The sequence below is a fragment of the Formica exsecta genome, unplaced genomic scaffold, assembly GCF_003651465.1.
Source record: "Formica exsecta isolate Colony F162 unplaced genomic scaffold, ASM365146v1 scaffold878, whole genome shotgun sequence".
In the NCBI taxonomy this organism is placed as follows: Eukaryota; Metazoa; Arthropoda; class Insecta; order Hymenoptera; family Formicidae; genus Formica; species Formica exsecta.
Window position 1 is genome coordinate 417 of NW_021853648.1, and position 14,555 is coordinate 14,971.

General features: G+C 30.8%; 3 protein-coding genes and 1 long non-coding RNA gene across 4 annotated transcripts in view; 1 reads left to right on the forward strand and 3 right to left on the reverse strand.

Annotated features, from left to right (window-relative positions):
* The window catches only part of LOC115244860, a gene marked incomplete at its 3' end in the record, with an annotated part of 5,989 nt that extends 298 nt beyond the window's left edge, over nt 1-5,691 (reverse strand). The window contains exons 1-11 of the mRNA XM_029822852.1: nt 5,564-5,691; nt 4,868-4,951; nt 4,229-4,490; nt 3,452-3,596; nt 2,822-3,021; nt 2,605-2,711; nt 1,883-2,104; nt 1,226-1,435; nt 839-1,141; nt 357-455; nt 3-117 (exon numbers count right to left, since the gene is read on the reverse strand). Of these exons, the coding sequence (XP_029678712.1) occupies nt 3-117; nt 357-455; nt 839-1,141; nt 1,226-1,435; nt 1,883-2,104; nt 2,605-2,711; nt 2,822-3,021; nt 3,452-3,596; nt 4,229-4,490; nt 4,868-4,942 (1,738 nt within the window). The remainder of the gene's footprint in view (nt 1-2; nt 118-356; nt 456-838; nt 1,142-1,225; nt 1,436-1,882; nt 2,105-2,604; nt 2,712-2,821; nt 3,022-3,451; nt 3,597-4,228; nt 4,491-4,867; nt 4,952-5,563) is intronic.
* Nucleotides 5,489-6,696, reverse strand: LOC115244895 (frataxin homolog, mitochondrial). The gene is made up of 3 exons (XM_029822906.1): nt 6,344-6,696; nt 6,121-6,241; nt 5,489-6,041 (listed from the first exon to the last, which is right to left on the reverse strand). Exons 1-3 carry the CDS (start codon nt 6,565-6,567, stop codon nt 5,784-5,786), a joined length of 603 nt encoding a protein of 200 aa, XP_029678766.1. The 5' UTR covers nt 6,568-6,696; the 3' UTR covers nt 5,489-5,783.
* Nucleotides 6,697-7,216: 520 nt separating this feature from the next.
* LOC115244898 (beta-1,3-glucan-binding protein-like) lies at nt 7,217-12,793 on the forward strand. Its single transcript, XM_029822911.1, has 8 exons — nt 7,217-7,711; nt 8,907-9,134; nt 9,219-9,370; nt 9,534-9,676; nt 9,776-9,939; nt 10,444-10,814; nt 11,533-11,634; nt 11,776-12,793. The coding sequence occupies exons 1-8, from the start codon at nt 7,567-7,569 to the stop codon at nt 11,884-11,886; spliced, it is 1,416 nt and encodes a 471-aa protein (XP_029678771.1). The 5' UTR covers nt 7,217-7,566; the 3' UTR covers nt 11,887-12,793.
* Nucleotides 8,952-13,338, reverse strand: LOC115244907. The gene is made up of 4 exons (XR_003885454.1): nt 12,936-13,338; nt 12,138-12,857; nt 10,712-10,867; nt 8,952-9,041 (listed from the first exon to the last, which is right to left on the reverse strand). It is a non-coding gene; the product is annotated as an uncharacterized LOC115244907 (long non-coding RNA).
* Between the last annotated feature and the right edge of the window lie 1,217 nt (nt 13,339-14,555).

Here is a 14,555-nt window from a genome sequence, read left to right on the forward strand (position 1 = left end):
AGGAATGTTATCGTTGAGCGCAAAGGCCGCGCGCAAAACGGAAGTCGAGGCCGTCACGTATAACTCGGCGAAGCAACCGATCGCCAATGACATGGCTTGATATATGCTGGCACCTGTCTAAAAGATAATTTTCAAAATTTATAGAATGTATTTTTAAATAAATGTCCATTCTCTCGGCGAGCGCGCGCGTATCGGATTCTATAATTTTATGGCTCCGCCAATTTTGTTTAAAAAACGAATGATTAGATGCATAATATTTTTGCAAAAAATTAAATTAAATTAAAAATAATTTTGTAAAGAAAACGAATTTTTGGATACGCGCGTCTCGCATATCGCATGTGATGCATTGCAATTACTTTCGCAGCTTCCAGAAGCACCTCGACCACCGGTTGCATCATGATCTTCAGAGGCTTTATCAATGCGTTGAGCCAGGGTGTCCTCGACTGATTCCAGACCTTTAAAATAATGAGTGAATTATAATTAGCGAATTGATGCATTTATTGTTAAAAAATGTATGCAATCAAATTAGGAATATTTTTTCTGGAATTGCGTTTATCAAATTGTACGCGAAAAATCCAAGAAATATTTTTTTCTATTATATTTGCTCCGTATAAATAAATAAATGTTACTTAGCTTGTGTGTAAAATTTCAATTCTTAACATTAAAATCATTTGTTTTATATATTTTACATCTCTTTGCATTTATTAAAATATGGCTTTAAATTTACACTATATTAAATCAAATCAATATTTTATTATCAATTCAAATATTTTAATGAGAATTGATATAAATTTACACGATTAAATCTTTCAACGATATTTCATAAAAGCATACAGACCTGTTGTCTGTCCAGATAATTGGACCAGTTCGGATCCTGCTTCAATGCGGGTATAATTACACGTTCCGGTTCGTTAACGGTTATTACTAATATGTGAGATAAACTGTACAATGCCAAAGCCGAAGTTATTTTTAACGATTTATCGCACGCTGATCCATTACATAAAAAACCACCGCAACTCTTTTCACCCTTCTTCGATTTATCAAGTGTATCGCACTCGTCCACGGACGTAAAACCCACGTTTTGACGTACTAAAGTCTTTAGCAGCATCTTTCCCACGACGTAATCGTTCATCGATATCACCTGCGAATAAAAAGAAGTTTGATGATAAGATGTAAAATCTAAAAATAAGAAAGAATTTTGAAATTAAAATATGTTAGTAATTACTTTCATCAGTTGAGGCCAGCTAGGTTGAGGTTGATGCCTCATGACATTCAATTCAAGAATGACAGCTTTGTCCTCGGATAATGTTGTAATATCAATTGGAGAATCAATCGCGTCTAATCCTAATAAATTTGGAGCGCATATTAATAGCCAAGGGGCCGGACTGCATCGCGGTCGCAATATCGCCAAATTTTCCAATCCGTGTCGAAAGATCTGAATAACATAAAATGTAATTAGTTATTGTTTAACAATAAAATATTTTTCTTCTTCAGGCTAAATGTACACGTTTTTCAATTTCGCGCAAATTCCGAGTTTAATCGATGAGTAGCGTTTCTTTATCTTTCTATGCGTTATCTGTGCAATTTTAACACATATTGTGCATTTTAATTTATATAATTACATTTAATAAAAATAATGTGTTTTCTCTTCTGTGTAATTAACTTGTTAAAAAATATTTTAAAAGCCTGACACCAGAAGCCAGACACCTGGTACAATACTTTGAGTACAATTCTTTGAGTGCTCTATATAATTCTAACATACGTTACTACACATTTTAATTACATTTACTTAATTGATTTATTTAATAAAAATAATGCGTTCTTGTTATACGTTCAATTTGTTGAAAAATGATTTAAAAGTCTGACACTCTGGAGACCATACCTGATACAATGCTTTGAGAGGAGTGCCCCTAAGTAGTAAGCAGATTAATAATTCATTACATTTTGCATGTATATCTCTTATCGCTGTCGGCAAATTACTCGGTCGTGCACCTATCATTCCATCGCCATCGACACATGCGCCTAAAGCTAGATATCCCGTACAGCAGAGCACATTAAAGGCATCCGACCAAAATTGTTCGGATCGTGCTACTGTCGGTCGACCCTGTTACAATGTTATTATTTGCGTGTTTTTTAATTTATTCCATCTTACTTAATCATACACAAATGCCCAGACAGCATACAATATTTATAAAATATGTATAAAATATTTATAACATAATTATTTAAATATTTTATAAATATTTATCAAAACGAATAAAGTTTTTATGATTTTTTTCTCTTAATGTATACAAAATATGTATAAAACATTTATATAATATTTCAAAAAATAAATAGTAAAAAATATTTATGAATATTTATCATAAATATTGTGTACTGTTTAGGTGACAGTTCAAACGTTACACTTTAATAAATTACAGAGGAACGCATAATGCATGCAAATGACAAGAAAAAAGCTCGATCAATAAACCAATTTCACGTTCGTTCGAACGAGTTTCATTTGCGTGATTCATGATAACAATAAAGCGTTCTACACAGATAGATAAAAGAACAGAATAAATTGAAAGATTAATCGGAACTAGTTGTGATATATCGCGGCCTTACATGAATGAATCGCGTCGCTATGATAGATAGAGACTCGTTTAGCATTTCTGAAAATACACGCTGTGCCATCTTAGGCGAGACTGTGTTCCATAAATCCGCCTTAGTACCTGAAAATATTAGATTCGTTCTTTGCAAATGTTATGAATCTATAAAATACCGTCCTACTGAAATTATACATAGTAGTCGGAGAGAAACGGGAATTGAGTATTACTTTTACCTTGCATATACAGCCACCACATCTGTATAACGTAGGAGCATCGCTCTTTTTCAAAGAATGGTTTGTTGCTGTGCCAGCTGAGAGAGTCAGCTTCGTTAAGGATATACAAGGAAATTAATCTACAGTGTAGATCGAGCAACCTCTCTGCCACGGCTTCAGCCATCTCGTGGAATGCTTTGTGAGATTTATTAATTTTTTCACTGTCAAGAGAGAGGAAAAGTAATATAAAATTCGAAAGATTATATAATATATAAGTTATTTGATTTTAAATACAAGGAAAAGAGACCAAAAAATATTCTTTATTTGTGCTATATTTTTAATTTTGAGAAAAAATAAAAATTTTTTATCCTTATATATTTTTTACATATTGTATCATTATTTAATTATAATATGTGTTACGTAAAATCATTCTTCCTTTTTTTTTTAACGATCATATGCGAAATTCTATTTTGTATTTAAAAAAGTATGGTAGATAAAAGATCAGATGGATTATTAAGATCTTTGCGTGATTGAAAAACAAAATTATTTAAAATCTATTCTGCGGCTCTTGGGGAAAAAAAGCATATGATTTTAAAAAATGTAAAAAAGTTACAACTAATTAAACGTTGGAGCTTTCATAATGTAAAGCACCTTGATTGAGAAGAAATCGTTCCTTTGGCGTGCTGATTGTAACACCATAAGCAATTTCGTATCAGTGCTGCTGCGCCCAAAGTGGCGGTGAGCACAGTGAGATCGGCGTGATCCAAGGATTCTTGAATCAACATGTGCAGATGTTCTAAAAATGGAACAGTAAGAAAAACATCGTTTCATCTCTTGATACTTCTTGTAAATATTTCTAAGTTTGTAAGTCTCTAGAAAATCGTGCCATTATCAAACAATCATCCAAGTCAAACACAGCTTTCTTGCTCAGATAGATATACAAAGTAAATTAAAAGAGGACGAGAGTCAATAGAACGGAAATGTATTATTTAATTAAAATCGATTTTCTTAATTAGAAATTTAATCCAAGATCTAATTACGATATTATTCCACGAATTCGAAAGAATCTTTTAGAGCAAATTAAATCTCTTTAACACATAACACTTCATATATTTCTTACCTAATTTATAATAATCCTCAAAAATAAAAATATATATTGATAATTATTATTTACCATAACCATTTAAAAATGTTGGAAATTTAAAGATTTAACACGCGTGATAATCAGAACAGCTGCATTTATATATATAAGTAGTATATTCAAATTATATTTATGAAGAGTCTACTATTTTTATATGTATTTTTTTATATCAATAACTATTTTTAAAATTTTCCTTTATTACTTCTATTAATCTATTTATATTTTTATGCCAGATAATTTCAAATATAAATATCGGTTTCATTTCTCGTTACCGAGATAAAATGTACCTAGCAATTGTTCAGCGGTGTCGACAACGAGCAGAATAAAATCGGACGGCTGGATCCGTTTAATGACACTGTCCTCGCTGTCGACGCTGGACGCGCCGTTTTCGGTGGCGCTTAAACCAGAAGCGCGCTTAAAAGCGGCTACAAAATCCGCTTCCCACCATGTGACGATCTTTATCGCGGCGAACGAAGCATGTCGTGGAAAATCGAGTTTCCCGCCGCTGATGCGTAGGCATAGCGGTTCCCTCAGAACAGTTTGCATTTCCTACATCGCAAATTACAATGTTATACGTAGTATATAAAATAGGTATTAATTACAACGTATTAAAATAATATTACATACGAATCAATAAGCTTACATTTCACTAAAATATTTATTACATTCGTTATTAAATTAATATTCACAGATAGTATATCTATTGCAAAATAATGACACGTATTAATGATATTGAATTGTTCGATTCGCATATGTGTATTTCAGTTTTGAGATCACAATAAATCAAGTTTTTTGCAATCAAATATAATATACATAATAAATTCGAAACAAAGCGCTTTCGACATTATACACCCTTTTGAAAACAGATATAATATAAAATACAAACTACATTAATGGCAGATAATTTATGGCTAGCTAATTGATACCTGGTAATATTGCATATCTCGTTGTAATAAAATCCTTACACGATCGACCAAATTCCCATCTTCCATAATCTCCATTTTTGCTCTCTATCAAACAATATAAGGAAAATAATTACACTCGAACGATATGATTTAATCGTCTTATTATGTATAATTTTGTATGTGCATAAGCAAATTCTATATATAAGTGCAATGTAATTGAAATTAAGAATGCGCTTTTTTTATCTAGTATGTATACATGAAATTTTGATGAATGTTGATTTTGCTTTAGCAAAATAATTTTGCCCAATATACAATTATCTAATAATTTAACGAAAGAAATCCTGTAATTGTACTATACATATATATATAATTTGTCTACAGATTTTAAACTAATATATAACACAGATTTGAAACTAATTTTAAATTAGTTTCATATATATAACTAAATTATATTATACATTATGTAGTTATATATATATATATGTTTGTAATTAATTTAAAATCTTTAAAAAAATGTAAAAATATCCACAATTAGTATTACATAGTCAATGTATCATGTACATCTTTTTTAAGATAAGTTGCATATTTCAACATTCCCTATGTATGTGTTGCAATCTACAGTGTAAATAAGTAACAATAGTGTATATGTGCCAGTACAAAAATTCAATTTGCAATATACAATAATACATGATTACTTGATATATTAAAATTACTCACATGAAGATTTTACACTGTAGTATCTATACATATATATACATATATTGTTAAGAAATTTCTTTCACTTATTTTAATATTAGTTTTATATATAATTTTGTCATAAATCTATCTTTTAGTAACTTCCACCTATAATTATATAAAAATAATTATAGTAGATTCACACCGGGTATCATAATTAAATCTCTATTGATATTATTTCTCAGGAAGAAAAAATCATCAATCACATATCTTGTTTTTCTTTACCACTAAAGGAACATTTATCAAAGCATGCTTGATTTTTCACAATTGCTGGTATCTCATTATTTAATAGTTCATGTAATGTTATGCCGTCATGTTTATATATCCATTGGCCATTTATAAAATCATAACGTTTTGGTCCTGATTTTGGAGAAGAGAGCCAAATCTGTTTGTTTGGTATTTGGCGATTTATAACATAAGTACCATGTGGCTCACCAAATATTACAGTCAGTACACCATCCTGCATCAAAAATTTTGCAAATATTATTACATGCACGCACAAATGGCAATTATGGATTCTTTAATTAATATTCGCGTACTCCATAAGAGACATCCGCATCTGGTAAATGTGCCGCTGCTTCGATTAACTCTTCAAAGCATTCGCTTAATGAGTCTAAAGTTTCATCACAGATCTTCTCGTATTGCACAGAGCTAAGTGAGCTAATAAAAATACATAAATAATGAATTTTGATGTTTCAACAGTATATGTAAATATTATAGTATTAATTTAAAAAAAAGCATAATTAATGTAAAGATACTCACTATTCTGTCGAATATTTAGTATCTGAACTAAAATTTTTTAGAGACGATTGTAATAAAGTTTGAGGATTTCTCTTCGAAAAATGTATTGAATTAAGGTTAACATAACCTCGAACGTAGCTTTTACATTTGTTCACTTGTATGATACGTTTTTTAATCAAAGTCTTATTTAATAAGCTACAAGATATCCTCGAGATTATGCTGTATCTCGTTACGATAGGCAACATGATAAACAGTCTCTTTGAAATTTTATCGATTAAACAAGCTCTCCAGTTAATACAACGAAATTTTCTGACACATGTTTACATCGCTGCGTTGGTATATCACCGCGTGCAAGATGTTACTTACTGAGCAAACTCGACAGCATATATTATAAACATAAACAATAAATATTCTTTATTTAAAGCATTTAAATCAAGTAATGATAATATTGTATATAATAAATCCGTTACAATATTATTATTTGTCATTTCATTGAAATTTTACTAAAAAGCAAAATCAGCATTTATTGAAACATAAGATTTTGCTTAAAAAGAAAAAAATGATTCCTGATTCTTGACATTTAATATTTCGAGCTACGGTCGCATGGAGTTCATTTAACGGAATTGTCATACATTCCGATGCAATGTGTGACAGTTCTGTCAAGTGAACTCCGTGCGACCGTAGCTGTAAGCATTTTGTCAAACATAATAATAAAATTATCGAGAAAGAGAGGAAATAAATCTAGTTTTCGAGAATAGATATTACTAATAGCATATGTAAGTGTGTATATAAATAATATGCGAAATACCGAGAGCAGTATCGAACAATCGTCATTTTATATAATATAAATATAAATATATTTGTTTGTAATATATTTTTTTCACAGGGCCTTCTTTCTCACAGCTATGTACGACAATATTAATTAATATTTGAAGATAATGATTAAAACTATATATCCGGGAATTTTGAATGATATCACATAATGCGATTGGATCCGTCGAGGGAATCCCCAAGACAAACAGTGAAGCATAATTATACGACATTATACGACATTATACGACTACGACAAATAAAAGAAAACAAGAAGAAACAGGCAAGGAGGAACATGATAACATGCTTTAGCAGTAGTAAGCGAATCATTCAATGCACGGTACGCGCATACATATATCAGTTTTTCTCCGAATTTCATGCGAATCTGACGCTCAATAAATATTGCGGCTTCAAGAAAATCGATAATCATAAACATGTTTTCCGGCAGAACTGATCTCCCGATACTTTGGCTAACGTTCGCATTAGCATGTATATTCGTGAAACCAGTGTTTCTTTACGTGCTGCCAGATCCGACCTTCGAAGTACTAAAGCCGCAAGGCCTTCGAGTTTCTATACCTGGTAAGTTTGATATCGATTTATAAAGCCTCCTTCGGGAGAAGAAAAAAAATGTAACAGTATTAAGTATTAAAATTTCCGAAAAAAAGCATTTTTTTTTTGAAAGATTAAATAGAAAAAAGTTTCTTACAAGTTCAAATTACAAAGCATCATGTTTAGTTTGTTGCTTGAAAAATTACATTGTAAAAAGATGATTGTTTTAAATTGCGTCATTAAAGGCGTCTAATTGAATTGTGAGAAAAAAATAATTATTATATGCAATTATTGTCAAATTGTCATGATGATTTTGTAATGCGATCATGTGAAAGATTGATATTTTATATAATGTAGTGTATGAATATGATGAAAATAATGACGATTATCGCTATAAATTATAAAAATATTGTAATTCGTTTAACTTACGAAGAATTTATAAAAAATGCATTTCATACACAAATTATATAAAATACCGCACATGACTCAATTACGATGATTTATCTAATACGAATGCGCACATACACATATATCGCAATTATCGTCAGTGTATATTATCAAAAGCATCACTAGGGTCATGTCAAGTTGAATATTTATCTCAAATCCATGAGTATTTTAGAGCGTTTGAGAAGTATAAACTAATATATATCGATTTTTTACGCGTTTTAAGCAATATTGACGTTTATTGAAATTATTGAAGTTATTAATGTTATCAACCATTAATTATTAACGTGGATTAGTACATGGATTCGCATTTCAATCATCCACTTTGAGAATTCTTTGGGATAATCAAGACTAATTGTTAATGTAAGAAGCATGTGATATTAAGCGGTTTTTCTTAGAGTACTGACGTATCTCATTTTAACGCTGCTTTTTATCACATGTAGTATCGAACAACTAAACACTATACATGTAATTTCTAAAAGTTTTATATCACAAAAATTAACTCCTTCAATTGTAATGTTGCATTTAATTTTTATATTTTAAACTTTGAGACATATGTTTTATAAGAAAATACATATATATATATATGTTTGTAAAATTGTGTAATATAATAAAGAATAAAGAATAATTAAATAATGAAAATTAGTAAGAATACACACTTATATTGTAAACCACGACATCTAATATGGCTTATTTATAAGATATTTATAAGCTATTTATAAGATTACAATAAAAGAGATAAATTGTTTTTATATTTATAAGTGCATTATATGATTAATAGATGCATCGGGCTTAAGAATATTTGGTTTCCACGCTAACGTGAATAAGGCAATTCGCGCTAACGAAAACGGCGAAATTGCCGGTAATGTCTATTTAGCGACAAACGGCAACTGGATTTTCGAGGATCCGGAAGTGACTATAAAAAAAAGAGATGTACTTCATTATTGGATTTATGCGCAAGTGGATGGGACTCATTACAAAAACAACGTCAAGACGTGGAGGCAGTCCTGTAAGATTATTTACACAGCAATTTATATGATTCACGGGTCAATAAAAGTAACGGTGTTTTTACGGTAACGATTTGGATTGATAGCAGTGGGAAATCAAGGAATGGGCAGCCAAGAAACTACGGAGAGCTCTACATCAAGAAATGAAACTCCGATAGGTCGGCTATTGCTCGAGGATAATTTCAATTCTTTTAACGCGTCATTATGGAAACGCGAAATAAAGATGCCTTTAAAACCGGTGAGTATTCTGAAGCCAGGGGTCATTTCAGAATCGCTAAGAAAAAACAATAAAGCGAAGATGCGATAGAGTAATGTGTACGATGAAAGATTAGCACAACGCTTGATGCATGTTATATTCTCTTTTTTTTCATTAAATAAAGATAAAATCTTGTTGAACTTAGGATTATGAGTTCTGCGTATATCACAATGAGAACCATCAGCAGCTTGTGCAAATTGATAATGGCCAATTACTCATAAAGCCGCTTATATTAGAGGATTTGTACGGCGAGAACGCGACTACGTATGGAAAATTACAACTCAGTAGGTAAATATATTACACATCACCGACATAATATCTCTCTTTACTTAATAAAAATTCTCTCTCGCTGCACTCTCTTTTATTTATAATTTATTCTTTCTTTAGGTGTACCAGCACGAACGCTGACGAATGTTTGCGGCAGGCATTATCATATAGCATTCTCCCACCTATTATATCTGCGCGTCTTACCACCAAGGAACGTTTCGTTTTGCGATACGGAAAAATCGAAATACGTGCGAGGTTTCCTCAGGGCGACTGGCTATATCCAGGTAATTATAAACAATTTGAGATTTTTTTGTGTATAATATAATTGAAAAAAGTTCATATTATGCAATAAAACGATGTTTTGTCAAATGTATAGAATGTCAGAAAATTTTCTATTCATTACTTTTGTCAATCTATCAATTTTTTTACAAAAAGCTTCAATCAATTTCTTTTAATTTATATATTTTTAGCTAATTGTAAATATTTAGAAAGTATTATAAGTAGTAGTATATAAGTAATAGTATTTGAAATTCTTATTTTCTGGGAGGAATTTTGTGAATCTTGACACGATTTTTGTTGTTCTTGACACGATTTAAGATAGTTCTTTTCTATAAGATAGATTCCTTATATATATATAAAGCTGTCAAGGAAGTCTTGAGAGAATCTGATCATAACATTACATAATCCAACTGTTACAATTTCATTAATTTATAATGTGTATCGTGCTAAATATAAAAGTCAAAGAAATAAAAAAAAATCTATATCGTTTTATGTTATAATTTTATCAGAAATGTGGCTGGAGCCAAAATATTCTACGTACGGTGCGAATTATCCCAGTGGCCGTGTTCTTTTGGGTATATCGCGGGGCAACGAAAACCTGGTAAATGCCACAAATGTTTCGAAAATTTACGATGCCCGAAGATTAGATTTTGGTGTGAGAGTAGGCACGTCTCCCAATATTCGAGAAATACTCGTATCGAAGATACACGAATTCGGACCGCGATGGACGAAGGATTTTCACGTATACACGACCATTTGGACCAGCGACGGTTTCACCTTTTTGGTCGATGGCGAGGAGATCGGTCGAGTGAGACCTGACGGAGAAGGATGGATGAGTGGTCCTAACGTAGGCAGGAAAAATGCTCCATTTGATCAAGAGGTAACATCATTGCATCTTGTTTTATTTTTGCTGCACAGGCGCAAATAGTATTCCTGTAAAACAGATGTTATTATGTAGTGAGGTTCCGGAAAAAAAATTCTTTATACATAATCAAATATAAATTTATATAAATATATATATAGAATATTTCTATATATATCGTTTCTTTTTTTTCTTATAAAGAAAATGAATTATTCTTCTTGTAAGTTTTTCTACAGAAAAGAACGGAGTATATAAAAAAATGAGTATATAATATATGTATAGAAAAGAAATAGAGTGTTAACAAATTTTATAAGTTATGCATGAAGAATATATAGATATTGTAAAAATAAAGAATGATCTAATTTAATAGAGAAACAGAAAAATAAGAAAAAAAATAATTTTGAAGAGATCGTATCTATAACCAAAACAATTGTAATTCAAACTTGTTTCGGCTCTTTTCATTGATCAAGAAACCGAAACAGTTATTATTATATAAATGGCCTTAACCATGACCGAATCGGAATATCATTTTAGTCCGGTTCTCGAGATGTGACCCTGTAGTAAACAAATGTTGTAATCTTCCTACGAAAATATTTATGTCATGTTCGTTTTATCTTATATTGTGGGCACAAATTAATTTTAAATATAATATATACTGAATATATATGTACACACACAACATTTGTAAAGATGTTTCGTAAAAAATTAGATGTTCATAATTTTTTTCTTATGATAGTTCTATATTACTCTCGGCGTTGGTGCGGGTGGAATGCGTGTATTTCCGGATAACACGACCAGTTCTGGATCGCCAAAACCATGGAGAAATATAGGCGCTAAGGTATGGATCCTTTAATATATTCTCAATGTTACATATAGTTTTTGTTCTTAAAATAGATCTTTTGTTAAAATAAGAGAGTATGATCGATTTTTGAAATAGCTACATGGAGAATACATATATATTGGTTTTATTCAATTATAGGCATTGTTGAATTTCTGGAACTCTCGAAACGAATGGCTGTCAAGCTGGAGACAAGACGACGGCAAAAAGACTGCTTTTGCTATAGATTACGTGAAAGTGTGGTCTCATTGAATTATTGCGTTTACGTCTATATGTAACTCATTTCTTATTATTCGTATCATTTTTCTTATCATTCGTATTTTTTTTGTAGCGATAGATCTCTTAGACTTTCTCGAATGACATATGTACAAGTAGCCATTCGATATCGTTGTATTAAGCATTAATAAAAATTGGCAAGTCAATTATCTTCTAATTCAACGATGACAAAAGATTACAATGTTGCCAGCGATATTATATTCTAATACTTGAGATGAGAGTCTCACCGCGAGATGTAAAATCCTTTTCGCTTGTATAACGCAATTCAAGAATTTTGTAATTGTAGTGCATTGTTTCTCTGCAAAAGAGAGTGAACGATATTATCCGCGAAATCGGAAAGAAATTCAGGGTCGCCCAGAGCTGGTTCTACCTTTAATGCCTCTTCCATTAACCGCTCAGACGATCATCCTCTGATAATATTCCTACATGAATATAAAAATTTCTTAAACGCGATGTTTACGAAGGACATGTTTTCCACGTTTAGCACAGCAGATTTTCCAAAGCGATATCATTATTCATAGATATATTCGCTGATTATAACTTCCCCTACATGGCATTTTGTTCTCTTTTAGCATCTCATCTCTCTCCTTCTTAACATAGAATTTTTATATATCCTTATATATATTATCCTTATACAAAAATAAATAAATATATCTATTATATTTCTCATTTAAATCTTATATAGATATAAGAAAATAATAAAAAAAATAATTCATCATATATATCATATTTCGAAGTTTACATCATTACATCATTGTATGGAATGTAATAACGTAGGTATCTTGTAGAGCTAAAAATACCGTACTAGATTTGATATATTGTGGCAACTAGCTATTAAGGTCATCTTATGTAAGTCTTATTTAAAAAATTAAAAAAAAAAAAACAAGATTCGAACCAATTTGCGTTTTGTTCTTTCGCATGAAAGTGTTTGTTTTCCGATATTGCTTCTATAAATAAAAACATTTATTAGTTATATTACATTTTATACATATTTGTAAAATATATGCAATAAAAATAAAACTAACCTTGAATAACAGAACAAAGCTTTGTTTTGAAAATTGAGTCAATTTTTTCTTCTTTATTGCCATAAAAAGTAAAAAAAGACATAATTTTGTCTTCAATTGTTTCTTTAATGCACAAATTTAATGCTTTTTTTTTAATTTTTTAAACACTGAATCTTTTTTTTCATTTATATTTCGATTACTGAAATTCACTTCAAACTACAAGTGTTAGAAATTTTAAAATAAAGATGACAAATGATGTATTTTTCTTTTCTCAAATTGTAATACTTGTTAAAATCTTAGGTTTAATTTTAATAAATCTCGTCGAATGTTCTCGAAAACAGTTAAAGAAAAAAACGCAGGTATATCCTATATACGGTTTATTGCACATTCGTCTGACTAACTTGATAATAACTCTCGCGCGGGAAAACCGGAAGGTTTATCAACCTAACTATCTGGTAACTATCTAGTAACTAAACGAATTAATGTAGCAGTAACTTTGACTATATAAGTATAGACCGCTAGCGGGCTACATATTCTATAGCAAAATCAAGCGCATAGTGTTCCCAAGTATAAGGGCCACCGCACAAGCTTTTCCGTAATGCATTACGTTAAGTACTGATTCTAAACCTAGGCCGGTATTCATAGTCCGTTCTTATATCCAAGATCGTCTTAAGTGTGGTCTTGGGTCGTCTTAAGATCGACGGTTTCACCTTTTTGGTCGATGGCGAGGAGATCGGTCGAGTGAGACCTGACGAAGAAGGATGGATGAGTGGTCCTAACGTAGGCAGGAAAAATGCTCCATTCGATCAAGAGGTAACATCAGTGTATCTTGTTTTATTTTTGCTGCACAGGCGCAAATAATATTCCTCTAAAACAGATGTTATTATGTAGTGAGGTCCTGGGAAAAAAATTCTTTATACATAATCAAATATAAATTTATATAAATATATATATAGAATATTTCTATATATATCGTGTATTTTTTTTTTCTTATATTTTGAATTATTCTTCTTGTAAGTTTTTCTACAGAAAAGAACGGAGTATATAAAAAAATGAGTATATAATATATGTATAGAAAAGAAATAGAGTGTTAACAAATTTTATAAGTTATGCATGAAGAATATATAGATATTGTAAAAATAAAGAATGATCTAATTTAATAGAGAAACAGAAAAATAAGAAAAAAAATAATTTTGAAGAGATCGTATCTATAACCAAAACAATTGTAATTCAAACTTGTTTCGGCTCTTTTCATTGATCAAGAAACCGAAACAGTTATTATTATATAAATGGCCTTAACCATGACCGAATCGGAATATCATTTTAGTCCGGTTCTCGACAATCACAATCAAGTATGAGGAGAATACTCGACTGTGATTAGTCAATTTCTTAAGGCTTAGGGCTTAAACCACCTGTTGTAGATCGGCACTTAAACTTCAGTCAACGCACAGAGAAAATCGTAACGTAAGTGCCGGTCTACAATAGTGATTTAAGCTCTAAGCCTTAAGAAATTGACTAATCACAGTCGAGTATTCTCCTCATACTTGATCGTGATTGGTCAATTTCTTAAGGCTTAGAGCTTAAATCACTATTGTAGACCGGCACTTAAGAGCAAATGGGAATTGCCCATTTCGTTACTCC

Coding starts and splice junctions, on each gene's coding strand:
- LOC115244895 (XM_029822906.1), bottom strand. CDS start 6,567: ATGTTGCCTATCGTAACGAGATACAGCATAATCTCGAGGATATCTTGT. Junction 6,242..6,343: donor ACTAAATATTCGACAGAATA/GTGAGTATCTTT, acceptor TATTTTTATTAG/CTCACTTAGCTCTGTGCAAT. Junction 6,042..6,120: donor ATGCGGATGTCTCTTATGGA/GTACGCGAATAT, acceptor TTTTTGATGCAG/GATGGTGTACTGACTGTAAT.
- LOC115244898 (XM_029822911.1), top strand. CDS start 7,567: ATGTTTTCCGGCAGAACTGATCTCCCGATACTTTGGCTAACGTTCGCA. Junction 7,712..8,906: donor CCTTCGAGTTTCTATACCTG/GTAAGTTTGATA, acceptor TATGATTAATAG/ATGCATCGGGCTTAAGAATA. Junction 9,677..9,775: donor GGAAAATTACAACTCAGTAG/GTAAATATATTA, acceptor TTCTTTCTTTAG/GTGTACCAGCACGAACGCTG.